This window comes from Wasmannia auropunctata, unplaced genomic scaffold, assembly GCF_000956235.1.
Source record: "Wasmannia auropunctata unplaced genomic scaffold, wasmannia.A_1.0 LD335828.1, whole genome shotgun sequence".
Lineage (NCBI taxonomy): Eukaryota > Metazoa > Arthropoda > Insecta > Hymenoptera > Formicidae > Wasmannia > Wasmannia auropunctata.
In genome coordinates this window covers 2248785-2261768 of record NW_012027062.1, presented here as the reverse complement: position 1 = coordinate 2261768, position 12984 = coordinate 2248785, and the positions used below count along the sequence as shown (strand labels likewise).

The following is a 12984-nucleotide window of genomic DNA, read 5'->3' as shown; positions in this document are numbered from 1 at the left end:
CTTGTTTGGTCAAATTTCACTTTTGATGTATTTAATATTTTTGTGACAATTTGCAGTCTATTTTTGGCCAAATAAATTTGATTAAATTTTAGTGATATCATAAAGTTAATTTATGAACAACATATATATATATATATATATACAATATAAACAGCTTACAATTAATAGTTATATATATGTATATGTCACTTTACGTGTCGGAGAATAATTAACAATTAAGTAAAGAAAAACGTGTAATCATTTAAAGTTTAATTATGTGTGATTAATAGTTAATAATTACGAGTCAACAACGGTGATAAACTGCAGATGCATGGTCAATATTAATTTGTAAGATTACTGCATTTAGCGACGTATCTGATATGTAACCCGGTATGATTGTACGTATTCACACGATTCATTATACCACCAGATCGCGCACATACATACACATACACATACATATACACATACGTATTTCTCACGTGAAAATTGATTAATTACCGCGGTATATGAAATTGGTGAAATAAATTTCTAAATGTAACGAACACATGCGCAAAGTCGTATATAACTGTTTACCTTCTCGTAACTGTTACACTTTCTGATCCTAATAATAGTTAGATTAAAAGATAACAAAGCGAAACATTGATAAAAATACAATTTGAAATCACGCATTCCGAAGTAGTGCATGCCTGCAAATGCTTTATACCGAGAAATGTCGGAATCGAAATAAAAATCGGCAATTCGACATTCCGACGGCGAGTACGAAGAATTCTGTGAGCATTTCTGAAGAACGCAGGAATGAGGAAGTAACCGGTGTTCTTTCGTGTTCCTCAAGTCAGCTCGCACATTTTTTATCAAAACTGTGCGACCACGCCGATGTTTTATCCCGCGCTGTGCCACCGCCGCACGCATACTTTTGTCCGTGTGTATTCCGGAGCGCCGGTTCTGTACGCGATAACTATCTTTTCCCGAATATCCTTGTGGATCGCCAGCGGCGTGCGAAGATGCGCGCTTCTCGATTCAATTTCACGTTTGCGGCAAGGCATGAAAAGCGATACGTGCGGTTCTTCATTCAATTTCATTTACGGTATTCCGCGACGTACCGTTAACGATGTCAGGTTGACTTCTCGCGACCGAAAAACTATACTGCGTGAGGTGATGCACGAGCGACGCTTATCGCGACGACCCCGCATGTCTCATTTGCATAGGAGATACGCGCGTTAATAACCGTTGTCTCTCTGATACGCGTGTATTAATTTCCTCACAATGGATTTTGTCGCGACGAGAACGTGAGACTTTCCGCGCTGCGACGATACGATATTTGATAAGCATATCGTGAAATTTATTAGAAGACCTAGAACTTGCGAGCTAAATAACGTTTCTTTATAAAATTTTCTTTTTTTTCACTTGTCTGTGAATTCTACTTAATTCGATAATATACCGGTGATTTTTAGATATAATATCTTTTGTTTCATTTATAGAGAATATAACATATAAATAAAAAATATTAATCTTTTTTTTTAATTGCATAAAGCGTTATACGAAATATTTAAAAAGTTAAATGATTTCGAAATGAAAAAAAAACCGAGTTATTTTTTAAATTTCTTTTTGTTTATCAAGTACAAGAGTTACGAGCATCACATACAAAAGTTACGATTAAAAGCAGCTCCGAGGTCGTAAAATCCTTGCACCCTTTTTTCAATAGCTTTGATTAGATTCAGGATAATCTGGCGGACCGCTTTGTAATTATCATCGACGGGCATCGGCCCACGATGTGCAACAAGTACGAATTTAGTAGCGATCAATCATCACACGCACAACCGACCTCGCCCAGCTGTGACTCGAAGTTCGAGTGAAAGCGATACACGCGGGGCAAGCTTGGCCTGGGATGTAATAATTATTCAAAAGTACAGGGCCTCCATTCTCGTTTCCTGATAAATGATAGCGCCGTGCCGGAAGAAGTCGCTCGCATGAACAATATCAGCCGCTGGGAAATGATCGATCGAACTCGAAGATTTTCTGGCGGCTGAAAGCGCCACACGCGCGGCTCGCGACCGCGCGGTGCTTGTTGCGGACATTCTTTTTTCTTTTCTCCTTTTCACGGAGCAGAAGCTCCTCGCGCCTCGCGCTAGAAATCCAGATGTTTCTCTTTCTCTTTCGCGAATGTAATGCTTTATAGCTTCGCCTAACAACTTCCTGAGCAATGGCGATAAATAATGCATGGTTATACGCGCGTGCTTCCTCGTTGCCTCGCGCAGTCTCTTATTTTTCTTGTAAGCTCGCCCGCCGTTCGAGAACGACAAATGTTTCTCACCTTCTAGGCAACCGATTACGATATTGTGGAATAATATGTGAAAAGAAATCTATTCCCACGAGCAATCGGCGCGCCGCGAGGTCCTGACGTAAGCGATAACGCGCACGCTAATTTATTAAATAATGCGATAGGAGCACAACGCAGTAAAGTAAGATGGAGATTAAGTATTAACACAACCGACAGTGTACCGGATTATTCATTACACAATATACATTGTATGTATGATCTTTCTTGCTTTGTCTTGTTTGTCTTGCGACGACTATCTTTGGCTCGCCGATGATCCATGATTATAGTATTTGCCTTCTCTTCTCTTCAAGAAGAAATAATAATTAAATGTAAATCTTTTATTGTAGCTTCTTATATTATTATTGGAATTTTTTAAATATTACTCCTAATATTTAGTGATATGCGTATTTTTCATTATTTCACGCGATTGCAATCGAACATTCGTCATTTATACGAGGGCATTGATCCTGAGACGTTGTAGGTTTTTACGTAATACCAATTCGCAATACTTTGAATGTGAAAGAATACGATTATAATTCATAAAATGGTTTAAAATATTACATGGATATGTGTGTATATATTGAGATATATACACGATTTTCAATATGAGCAACCCGCATATAAAAAAAATTAATAATTGTTGAAAAATGGAAAAATATACGTTTAAAAACAGAATAATTTCTGTAATTGTCGCAAATTTTTTAGTACTATGTGAGAAAAATATCTTTTGATGGCTAATTATTTAAAATATTTACAAACGAATTTGAGAGCGCCTTCTACGGTCACGGCTGGATCTTGGTTGCCTAATAAATTTTATATAAATTTTTAAATTCATTTATTTCGTTTATTCAGCCATTTAAACTGCGCACCGAATCAATGTCGAACTTGCAACGCAATTATTAACTGAAGTTGGAATAGTGAGATCACCATTGATCTTCATTTCTCAATAATTCCGTGATCAATTATGATCTCACTATTACAACATCAGCTAATGATTGCGTTGCAAGTCCGACATTGATTCGGCTCGCAGTTTAAATGGCTGTGAATAATGAATTTAAAAATTCATATAGAATTTATTAGGCACCAAGATCCAGCCGTGACCGTATAGAAGGTGCTCTCTTATTTGTGATATTCACTTACGTTGTTCAGTTTAAATTAATATCGTTGGAAGTATTTATTTGAGTACATTTTGTGTTGCTCAATATACGCATATGCAAAATTATTAAATATATTTTTTTTCTTAACAATATCCATTTATGCACGTGGATTCTGTTAGCTCTACGTTGTTGATCAAACGTGAAAAGATGCGCTAGTGCAAGCACCAACCAACAGGTGGCACCAGGTTGCTTATAAATGCAGTTGCATTGCAATTCCCGCAGGGATGACTGATTCGTACAATCATTTAGGCTTAGCATATCCACGGAGCCGAGCTCAATACACTGCGGATGCTTATATTTAACATTTGCTTGGATGCTTACATTTACATGTCATTTACACACGATTTTTATGAACGATAGTGCAACGAACTTTAAAGAAAAGTAGAAATGAGATGCAACCTAATTTAGGAATAGTTAAGAATAAGAATAGAAATTATATATATATTTAGACAATATATTATACGTGATGGAATAAATGAAGTGGAAACTAAAGCTCATTTTTTAATTTATATTTAATTTAACAAGAAGTTTAAAATTGCATTTACAAGTAGAGACTCGATTGTATTAGTATATAAATTGAATGTAAGTATAATTTGATTTTCCTTCTGCAACCTTCGATCACATATCTAAGTAAAGAAATCTTTTATATCAAATTTTGTGTTTTTATTGAACACAGAGAGATGAGAGAAAAATGTTTGTAAGATAATATTTCTAGAGATTTTTAAAAAAATATTCCTGTTTTATTTTTATATGTCAAATATTCCTTTGCTTTGTTTTATTGTATTCGGACATTCTTATAAGTTTGAGTCTATTTTATAGAAATAATTAAATTATAAAGCTATAAATCCAAACACGTTTATTATCAAAACTGGTCGTGTATTTTCGTTATTCATTATAGATATGAAAAAATTTATGTACGCCACGAATGAGCATAATAATTTTCTATGTTTTTTTAATGTTGAAATTATACCAATTACGATTTCTATGTATGGTGTGTACACGCTCGCACGTGAATTGACTGTCTGACGGAGTAACGGAAATGCCAATAAGTATCACTTTTACTCGTGAATTTGTTGCGGTGCTTATTTCTAGCACTTTCCTTCCGTATACGGCCTAATTCTCGCATACGATCTACGTTAAACCGAATGCAGCCCGAGCCCATCAATTTCCACTCGTGCATCTATATGATACTCTATATTTAATAATGCATTCGGATAACAGATTTCATTCGCTCTATCATCCGTGAAACGCGATTAGACACGCGAATCTATCTTACTGCTCGCAAAGTATCGTAAGTAGCTCGTTAAAATATTTTTATTTTCAATTTTCTTTTACCTACTTGAAGATATCACGCGTTACTTACGCCTAGAAACCTACTTCGAGTCATTGTTAAAATTTGCGTCTGTTAATCGGCTTCGGTTCGACTTCGCGTGTCGGTCGACCGCGGTCGATCGACACGCGAGAAGACGTGTCAGTCAGCTTGCACATCCGCTTAGACTCATAATCGTTAACACGATCCTGAAAACGCAGTGTCGTGGGGCATGACGCGGCGACGGGACCGATGTCTGATCGGTGACACGGCAATTCGAGCGTACGATGAAAGAGGCATTCAATTACCGGCGACGAACCGACGATGACAAGTCGCGAAGTCTCGAGTCCGAACAAGGATTCGACTAATGAAACGCGACTCGTTTGCTCTATGTGGCGGCCGGATCCTTATCCATGCGTTTGAGCGCGCGCGCGATTTATTCACGGTATTAAGGACTCTACCGTCTCCATGATGGATCAAAAGCTCCGTCGGCTTTGTCGCTCGCCGATGTCAATCGTCGCGTTCAAGTCGCATGGGCATTGTTTGTTACTGCGTTACTACACGGTACATAAATCTCGGGACGAAGACTTATTCTAACTATTATCGCATACGTATGCTGCGCTGTTGTAAACTCTTTGTTCTTTCGCGTTGCATTCGTCACAGCCGAGTTGCCGTAGGCAACTGTATCAGCACGCTGGACCAGAACGATATCCACTCTCGTGATCCGCCATTTTTACGTACACATGTTCAGCCGTTCAGCGAGAAACGAGAATATAATAATGCCTTCGTCCGGTTAGATCGTTGCATTATACGCCGCGTTATTTTCACTCGGGGAAGGCATCAACGCCGGGGGAGTTCGATTATCCCCGTGTCGACGTCGGTGGCGACGACGACGACGACGACGACGACGACGACGCGACGGCGAGAGGGAAGCGTTATCACGCATGCCCGTGTCCCGCGGCGTTCTCGTTCTCGTCCGCGGAATCGCCTGACGGGTATTTTGACAGTACGCCGCCCTGCATCCTCCGCGTCGAGATGCATCTCGATTCTTGCCGTTCACGGCGCCGATCACCATCATTCTCGCCTGTTCATGCGTGGCTCCGCGCGACCGATGTACCTACTTGACGCGTCGCCAGAAAGATGCGTCGGACGCGTCGCTTAAACGTGCGCGTTTAACAGCGCCGCTCGCGGAACCGGGTCAGTCGATAGAACCCGAGCGAGTGTTTGTGCGCGTCCGGAGTGTTCCTTCGCTGCATGGGGTAGGATATTGAGTGGTGGAAAATGAGCAGGAAGGAAATAGTTCTGAAAGTCACGAAATTGGCTAAATTCATCTCTTAACCACGCTGGGAGAGAGCGGTTCTCAATTCGAGAGTTTTCCGTTCCGCCATAAGCGACGAGAGAGGTGATTATACAGGTGGTAAAACTCATCGAGTCGCTCTGAAAGGGACGCACGATTCACGTAGACAGTACCGTTTTTCAGTTACGCTCTCGGGGTGGCCGTGCAAGGAATGGCAGCGCGGCGGGTCCGAATCTTCGCGACGTCTCGGAGCAAGGCGTTGACTCGTTTTTGAGCCAAGTGGGCGGGTGCAGTCGTGAAAGAGTGAAGTGTTTGAATGACTTGCGCGGGAAGGTGGTTGTGTTAACTCGAGTATGCGGATTTCACGGACATGAATACCTCCTCGGTGAGGTGGGGCCCGGCTCTCTCGGCGTCGCCGGATCACCACCGGCGCGGGCGTCCCGAAGTGCCGTGTAAATCTTCCTGAAAATTACGAAGTAATCTTGCGACGGTTCCAGAATCAGGTTTCGTTGGCGCGCTTGTGTATGTGTGTATGTGTGTGTGTGTGTATGTGTACGTGTGTTGTGTACGCGAGTGTGTATTGTGTGCCGTATGTAAAGTGCTATTCGACAGGATGACGCCTCTTCTATTGAGCTGCTCTATGTCAAACACCTATGTCGAAAATTTTTTTTCTGCGAACAACGCGGGAACTTACGGGATACACTCTCGCAGAAATCGTTAAATCGTTAATGCAGTTCTCGTATGAGCGACCGTATTTTGTGATTCTGATCCGCCGTGAGAAGGGCGGGGATCTCTTCCCTTGGGCGACCCTGAGTACGAACCTGCTGTGGTGTGCTCCTTACGAACGTGGAACCGTCCGTCTGTCAGGAGCGTCTCTCGGAACGTGAAATCCCGTTTGGGACCTTGACGGGCTCTCTCGTACGCGAGCCGATTCCCGCGCTCTTGGTCGGTTTCGAGCTATCCCCCGGTGCATGCGTTCGAAGGTGGGCGGATGCCGCTGTCCACGCCAAGGACACGTATCCTCGAGCGCGCGCGTTCGAGAACAATGAGGATCTCAGAACGGCCGTTTTGCTGCGATGCCGGAATGCCGTGCTGGGAGTGCAAAGTCCGAGCCATGTCGTTCTGCCCTTCGTCTACATCGTCATCCGCATTGTCGTTGCCGTTGTCGTCATCGCCGTCGCCGTCGCCGTCGCCGTCGTCGTTTACTCTGTCGTTGAAACACATGACCGAAACCTCAGTTACGTCGCGAGTGCACATGCCGTGGGAATAAATTCGACGGAGAGTGTTAAGCGAAACTCGTTCTCATCTGTTTGCGACGGTTAGAAAGGGCTAAGAAACGGAATCGGCGGCAGGGAAAGAGAATAAGACGAGGCTAACGAGCTGAACAGGATGAGTCATTTCGATTGGAAGCTGCTGCGCCGGAAGAAGGTATACAGTTTGTTAGGCCGAGTTTCTCGCGATTCTTTTCAAGCCTTCGGTTCTTTGTTGAATGAGTTGAGCGATATAATCATTTATCACTTCGTTTCTCACAAAGTGCAGCATAATTTTCAAAATAGAATGCGTTTTTGGACACAAGGATTTGCAATTATTGTATTTTGAAACACGTCTACTGGAATTTTTAATATTCTAATATATGGGAAAGAATATATTTTACGATTTCTTGTGTACTTTCCGTCGTTGAATTGTATACCAGGTTAAAATCACAATGACATGTATATAACCACTTTAGAAAATTTATAATTTCTTAAAAAATTTACAAGCTTAGTACATGTATTTAAAATAGCTCACCATTTTTTTTTACTTAACTTTTTTTACTAAACGTACATTGAATATTTGCTGTGAGACGATCTACGTTTACTCATTCTTCTGCTATGCGCAATTATGTTGAGGAACAACTGTTCGCGTACCTGTAGGTTAAAAGCGCTATTAGTCAAATTCCGAAACATAACGAATGTAAGTAAGCCGCGATTACAAATTACCGCTCGTATAAAAAGCGACTTATTGACCCGCGGATAGATTAGTATGGTGGAACAGCACAGTGAGCAGCGAGAGCTGCTCATTTTCGCGTGTAGATGGATGTATAGTTGGGAATAATAGAGACATTGAGTGCGCTGCCATAATGACGATCCATTAGTTACCGAGAGAGCGAGATAGCCGGAAATGTGGAGAATAGCCTTTTTGAGAGTTATTAAGAAATCCGCTGCGCGCCTCACGCGGATACTCGGAGTTTCATTTCCGCCGTTTTTATTCCCATTGATTCGCGGAAGGCACGGCCCATTGTCTCTTGAATTTCTACTAATCCCGCATTCTTGACAGACACGTGCGAAGCTAGGCATCCTTGACCTCGTGACATTCCGTTAACTTCCTGTAATATGGGTATACTATTCAGCGTTTAACTCACCTAAAGTTTACCGCAAACGGCAAGGAAATAGAGGGAATTATTTTGATGCCCCAAATTGCATTAGAAGATTAACGACCGTTTCCACTAGCTGACACTTTGATTCGTTCGTAAATCGATAGGCTGTATATGGATAAACGCAACGTTGATCTTCCCGATGTATTATACTATATAATAATAGAGCTGTAGAAAGTGCTTGTCTGTAGAAAGAGCTGTCTATTTGTTACGAGGCGGGGCGATGCGCGTAGGAAATTACGCTGCACTTACAATTAGATAGATACACACCGTCATTTCCGCGCCCGAAACGCTTTCTTCAAAGCGCTCGCGATGACGTTGCATCGACGTATCTGGTATACTTTATTAATGTCACGATAATAATTAAACCTTCGAACGAGTCATATAAGAGCAGTTACGAATATTAAGAATTATCCATTATCATTAGAGGGAGTCTTTAGGAAATTCCAAAAAAACTGTCAGATTCCCCAAAATTTTTTTACTTTATTATTTTGGCATTTAATTTGCAAAATTTTTTTGAAACATAGGAATTGTAAATCTTATTATAGAGTAGAGCCAGACTTTTCTATCAATTATATAGAAATTTGGGGCACAGGGTATCGATTTTACATAGGTTCTAATTGGTTCAGCCTTATTATTGTCTAGATTTGTCATCTGAATTATTCTTTTGATATGTATCTTGGATAGCGATTTCTCTATTTAATGATTGCTAGAGGTTGAGTAACCGCATTGCATAATCCATATAGGATCGCGAATGGAATAGGACTGTGTTACACACAGTCTAACCTCGCTTCGTTCGGACTTAAGCGGGTTTTCAGTGTATTTATTCGGTGTGTTAACACTGTGGCGATACGTTTTTTGTCCGACGGCGATCTTACCTGCGCGACTTGCGCCGCGTGTGCGGGATTTGCATAACAGAAAGAAGGCGTTACCGCGCGGCCGGCGTTAAATTTCAGGCATCAGTGCGCTCGGCTTTCCGTCCACGTGGACTTTTCTCGCGTCTCCGGTAATTACCGTATACCCGATCGAGGCATTTCGAGGCATATACGCAGCGCAATAATGCTCTCGCGCTCGCCTCGCGTCGCCGGATTGTCTGTCGCCGCGTTTGCGCTATCGGCGCGTTTTATCGCCGCCGCGATATACTGCAGACTTTCGCCCTCGGCGGTGAGACTTTACACCCGGATGAGTTATGCGCGATCCGAAGTGACATTCATACGTGCATTAATGGATTATCTACACGTCCCGCGGCTCAAGCGGGCCCGGCGATTTGCATTGAATGCGTCAAGTGTACGATGATTTGCTCGCCGATTTTAATTTAACCGTGTAATTGACTCCGCGACGAAATCACGTAACAACGAACTGCGAAATACCGCCGGTCCTATTAGCATAAGCGATTTTCCAGCGAAAATCCTAATCGTGACATTTACTGCGCGTTATTTGTTCGCGGGCGGTGGAAGTTGGGCTCGCAGATTATTAAAACGCAACGTCGTAAAGTCGCGCCCATGTACATCATATATCAGTCACTCGGAAAATACGCGCTCGCCAAATCCGGCGGACAACCGATATAAAAAATTACTCGCAATCTCTTAAGTGGAGCAATTTTCCGCGTGGACGAGTATCCACCGCTGAGAGACGTAATTAACGATAGCCTCCGTCATAATCGATCTCCGGCCGGATTTATCCGGCGAGATCTGGCATTTTTAGTGCACCGTGCTGATTAAGTAATCATCGACGTTTGCCCGAACGGTACGTTTTACTTTTTCCTCTTTCTCGCGCATGTTGACAAGATAATGACGTGCATTCCAAAAAATGTTAAAAGGACACGGGGCGAGCGAGGATACGTAAAGCGGGAGACGGGAGAGCAAACTTGAATATAGCGACGACATTTTGCAGAGGAGTGCCGGCCCGTTACTACGAGGCAATAAATCGATCTCGCGTCTCTCCGCAAGTCTCTCTTTCGCGAGTCGCAGGAGCGGAAGAGCGCTTCGCGATCCCTGGACTTTTCTCGCCTCTTTCCCACGCTGTCCCGAACGTTACGTCGGGCGCTGACAAGCGTGACGATTTCGCGCGTTTTTAAATATTGCCACGTAAAATGCCTTTGCTCGTTTAATTCACCCGTGACGTGCGTTCGTAGGGATAAATAAGCTTGGATTCTCTACATTGTACCCAGAGAAGGTTTATGCGCGTCCGCAAATTGAACGATACAATAGCGAATAAGGCTCTCCTTGCTCGTATAATCCGCGACGAGCAGGTCTATCTCGTTATCTCGTTTAATGATGCTCCGATATTCAAATCGCGACCGAAGTCTGGAAACTCGAGTCGCGCGCACTCGAATAGCGCTCGGGATGAAGACGGCCTTTTACGTGAAACTATAAGAGAAACGTGATACCAGTCGACCATCAGTCCGGGCTGCGGCAATTCCCGCGCGCGAATTCTACGGTGCGCGAGATAATGGAAAACTTATCGTGTCCGCGATCTACCACAAATTGGAATTAGCTCGCTCACCTTGGCCTACGTCCATTCGCATCGGTCATAGCCGGGATAGCCGTGCGCATGCAAAATTTTCAGATCGCAATTTTGCGATAGCGCTTCGAGGTGCGCGACGGAAATTGATGGAAATGGACGTTAGTACGCGCTGTTATAATATCGATTCGCACCGTGCGTCAACGTGCGAACGGAATTGAATTTTTTTATCGATTGCGTAAATTGCGAGACGGCTTGCAGTCGCGATTGTAAAAAAAACGCTATGACGTGACGCTTAAAGTAGGCCAACGGAACCGGCGTTTTGCCCGGCACTGGGGTGAGGGCGAAAGGAGGGTCGATATAGTTTGAAATCAATATTCTTGTCCCCAGTTAGCTAGCTATTTAAGTTTGGGACTATAATTGGAATGAATCACACTAACTCTTCTATCGTACAAGGAAACAAAATAAGAATTTAATCAATTTAATTTTATTCATATTATTGAACTCCAAGTTTACTTTTGTGTACATTTAGATTGTCATAAATTATTATTTTAAACAAAACTGACGAAGTGATATAATTTTTAAATTTATCATTGGTAACATCACATTACTCGTCTAATTTATGCCTAATGTAGGAGAGCTTAGGGGGATAAATAAGCAGTGCGAGTTCGAGAACACGATTTAAAGCTGACTGGCAAAATAAGAGATTTTATTTTTAGAGGCGTTTTAATACCCCCATTAACGGAATTGCTAATCCGTTGGTAATTGTGATGCGTTTTACAGCACGCGAATATGTTGATCGAAAGCAATGCAAAGAGTAATTTTAGAAACGTCGCAATTACGAGACACGCGGGAGTCGCGGAAGGATATATGAAGGATACTACGCGAGTATAACGACCCTCAAACCGAGGAAGGTAAACGCTCCTAATTTTTATTTAGCTTGCCGGGCTTCGATGGAATTCGATGGTTTTATGAGCATCGGTAAATACATGGAGCAACCAAGTGGCATGCCAGTCTAATGGTACTGTCAATATATTTTTTTACGGTCTACGCCCACGCTCACATTTATGGGTATAAATAGCAGTACTTGGACTCGGAGAAAACGTAGATTAAGATAAAATATTACTTACAAGTTTCGAATCTCGTATAATAAAGTTAGCAATCATTATTGTCTATATTCTATATTTTAGCGATATTAGTATGGCGATACTATAAATCAAACGTGAACGAATGGAAGCTAATAATTACTGTAGGTCTATTGAAAAATATTGCTAACATCTTATTTACTCTGCCATAATATCTCTGTATATGTTATTATAATTTTACATGATACATGTTATTACAATGCAATATACATATATCAACCGGACAACACAGTTAGACCGTTAATATTTGAAAACGCGTAGTCTTCCTCAGGAAGAGGAAGTGTTCGCAACCTCAAGCATCCGTCTAGCCGGGTGCAAGCGGATCAGCGACACTGCCTTCCGTCAGATTGCATCGGGGTGGGGCTATAGCATCGATCGCAACCCTCGCGTGCGCCCCACAGTTTCCACCCTTGCTCTCAGATGCGCAGCAGCCACGGGGACTCCAACCACGTAGCAAAACACTCTTTCTCCCTCAAATAACAACGTTCTATGGACCTTGTCCTTGGGTCACGTATTACATTAAATTAAATCACAAGGCACGTGTGTCCTTGTAACGCTCTATTTCTTTTAATGCTATATATAGCTTTGAAAAATAGCGAATATTTTTAAAAATTTTTTTGACGTGATATTATATATTCAGTATAAAAACTTAAAAAAATATACAATTAAAACAATAGAGCTATATTTATATAACACTAAATGTGCGATGGGAGTATCAGAAAAAATAACAAAATTTTTGTACTATTTTCTCATCATTTATTTAATATAGTTTATAATTGATAGTTACTTCATTACTCCTAAAAAATTTAATTGTTTAGCTGTAGTAAAATATTCAGAAATTCTGTTCTTGACTAAATTAAGTTGTACTTTTTCCATTGTTGTCAACAACTGACACACTTGC

The 12984-nt window shown here is 41.8% G+C and overlaps 1 protein-coding gene across 2 annotated transcripts in view; it reads left to right on the top strand.

Annotated features, from left to right (window-relative positions):
• LOC105455945 overlaps positions 1-12984 on the top strand; it is a 287400-nt gene that overhangs the window by 8224 nt on the left and 266192 nt on the right. Inside the window, exon 1 of one of the 2 annotated variants that reach the window (XM_011699656.1) lies at positions 7263-7490. The exons of the other annotated variant lie outside the window; for it this stretch is intronic. Coding sequence (XP_011697958.1) covers positions 7452-7490 — 39 coding nt within the window. The 5' untranslated portion in view covers positions 7263-7451. Of the gene's footprint in view, positions 1-7262; positions 7491-12984 lie in introns of those variants that run through there. 2 annotated transcript variants of the gene reach the window in all.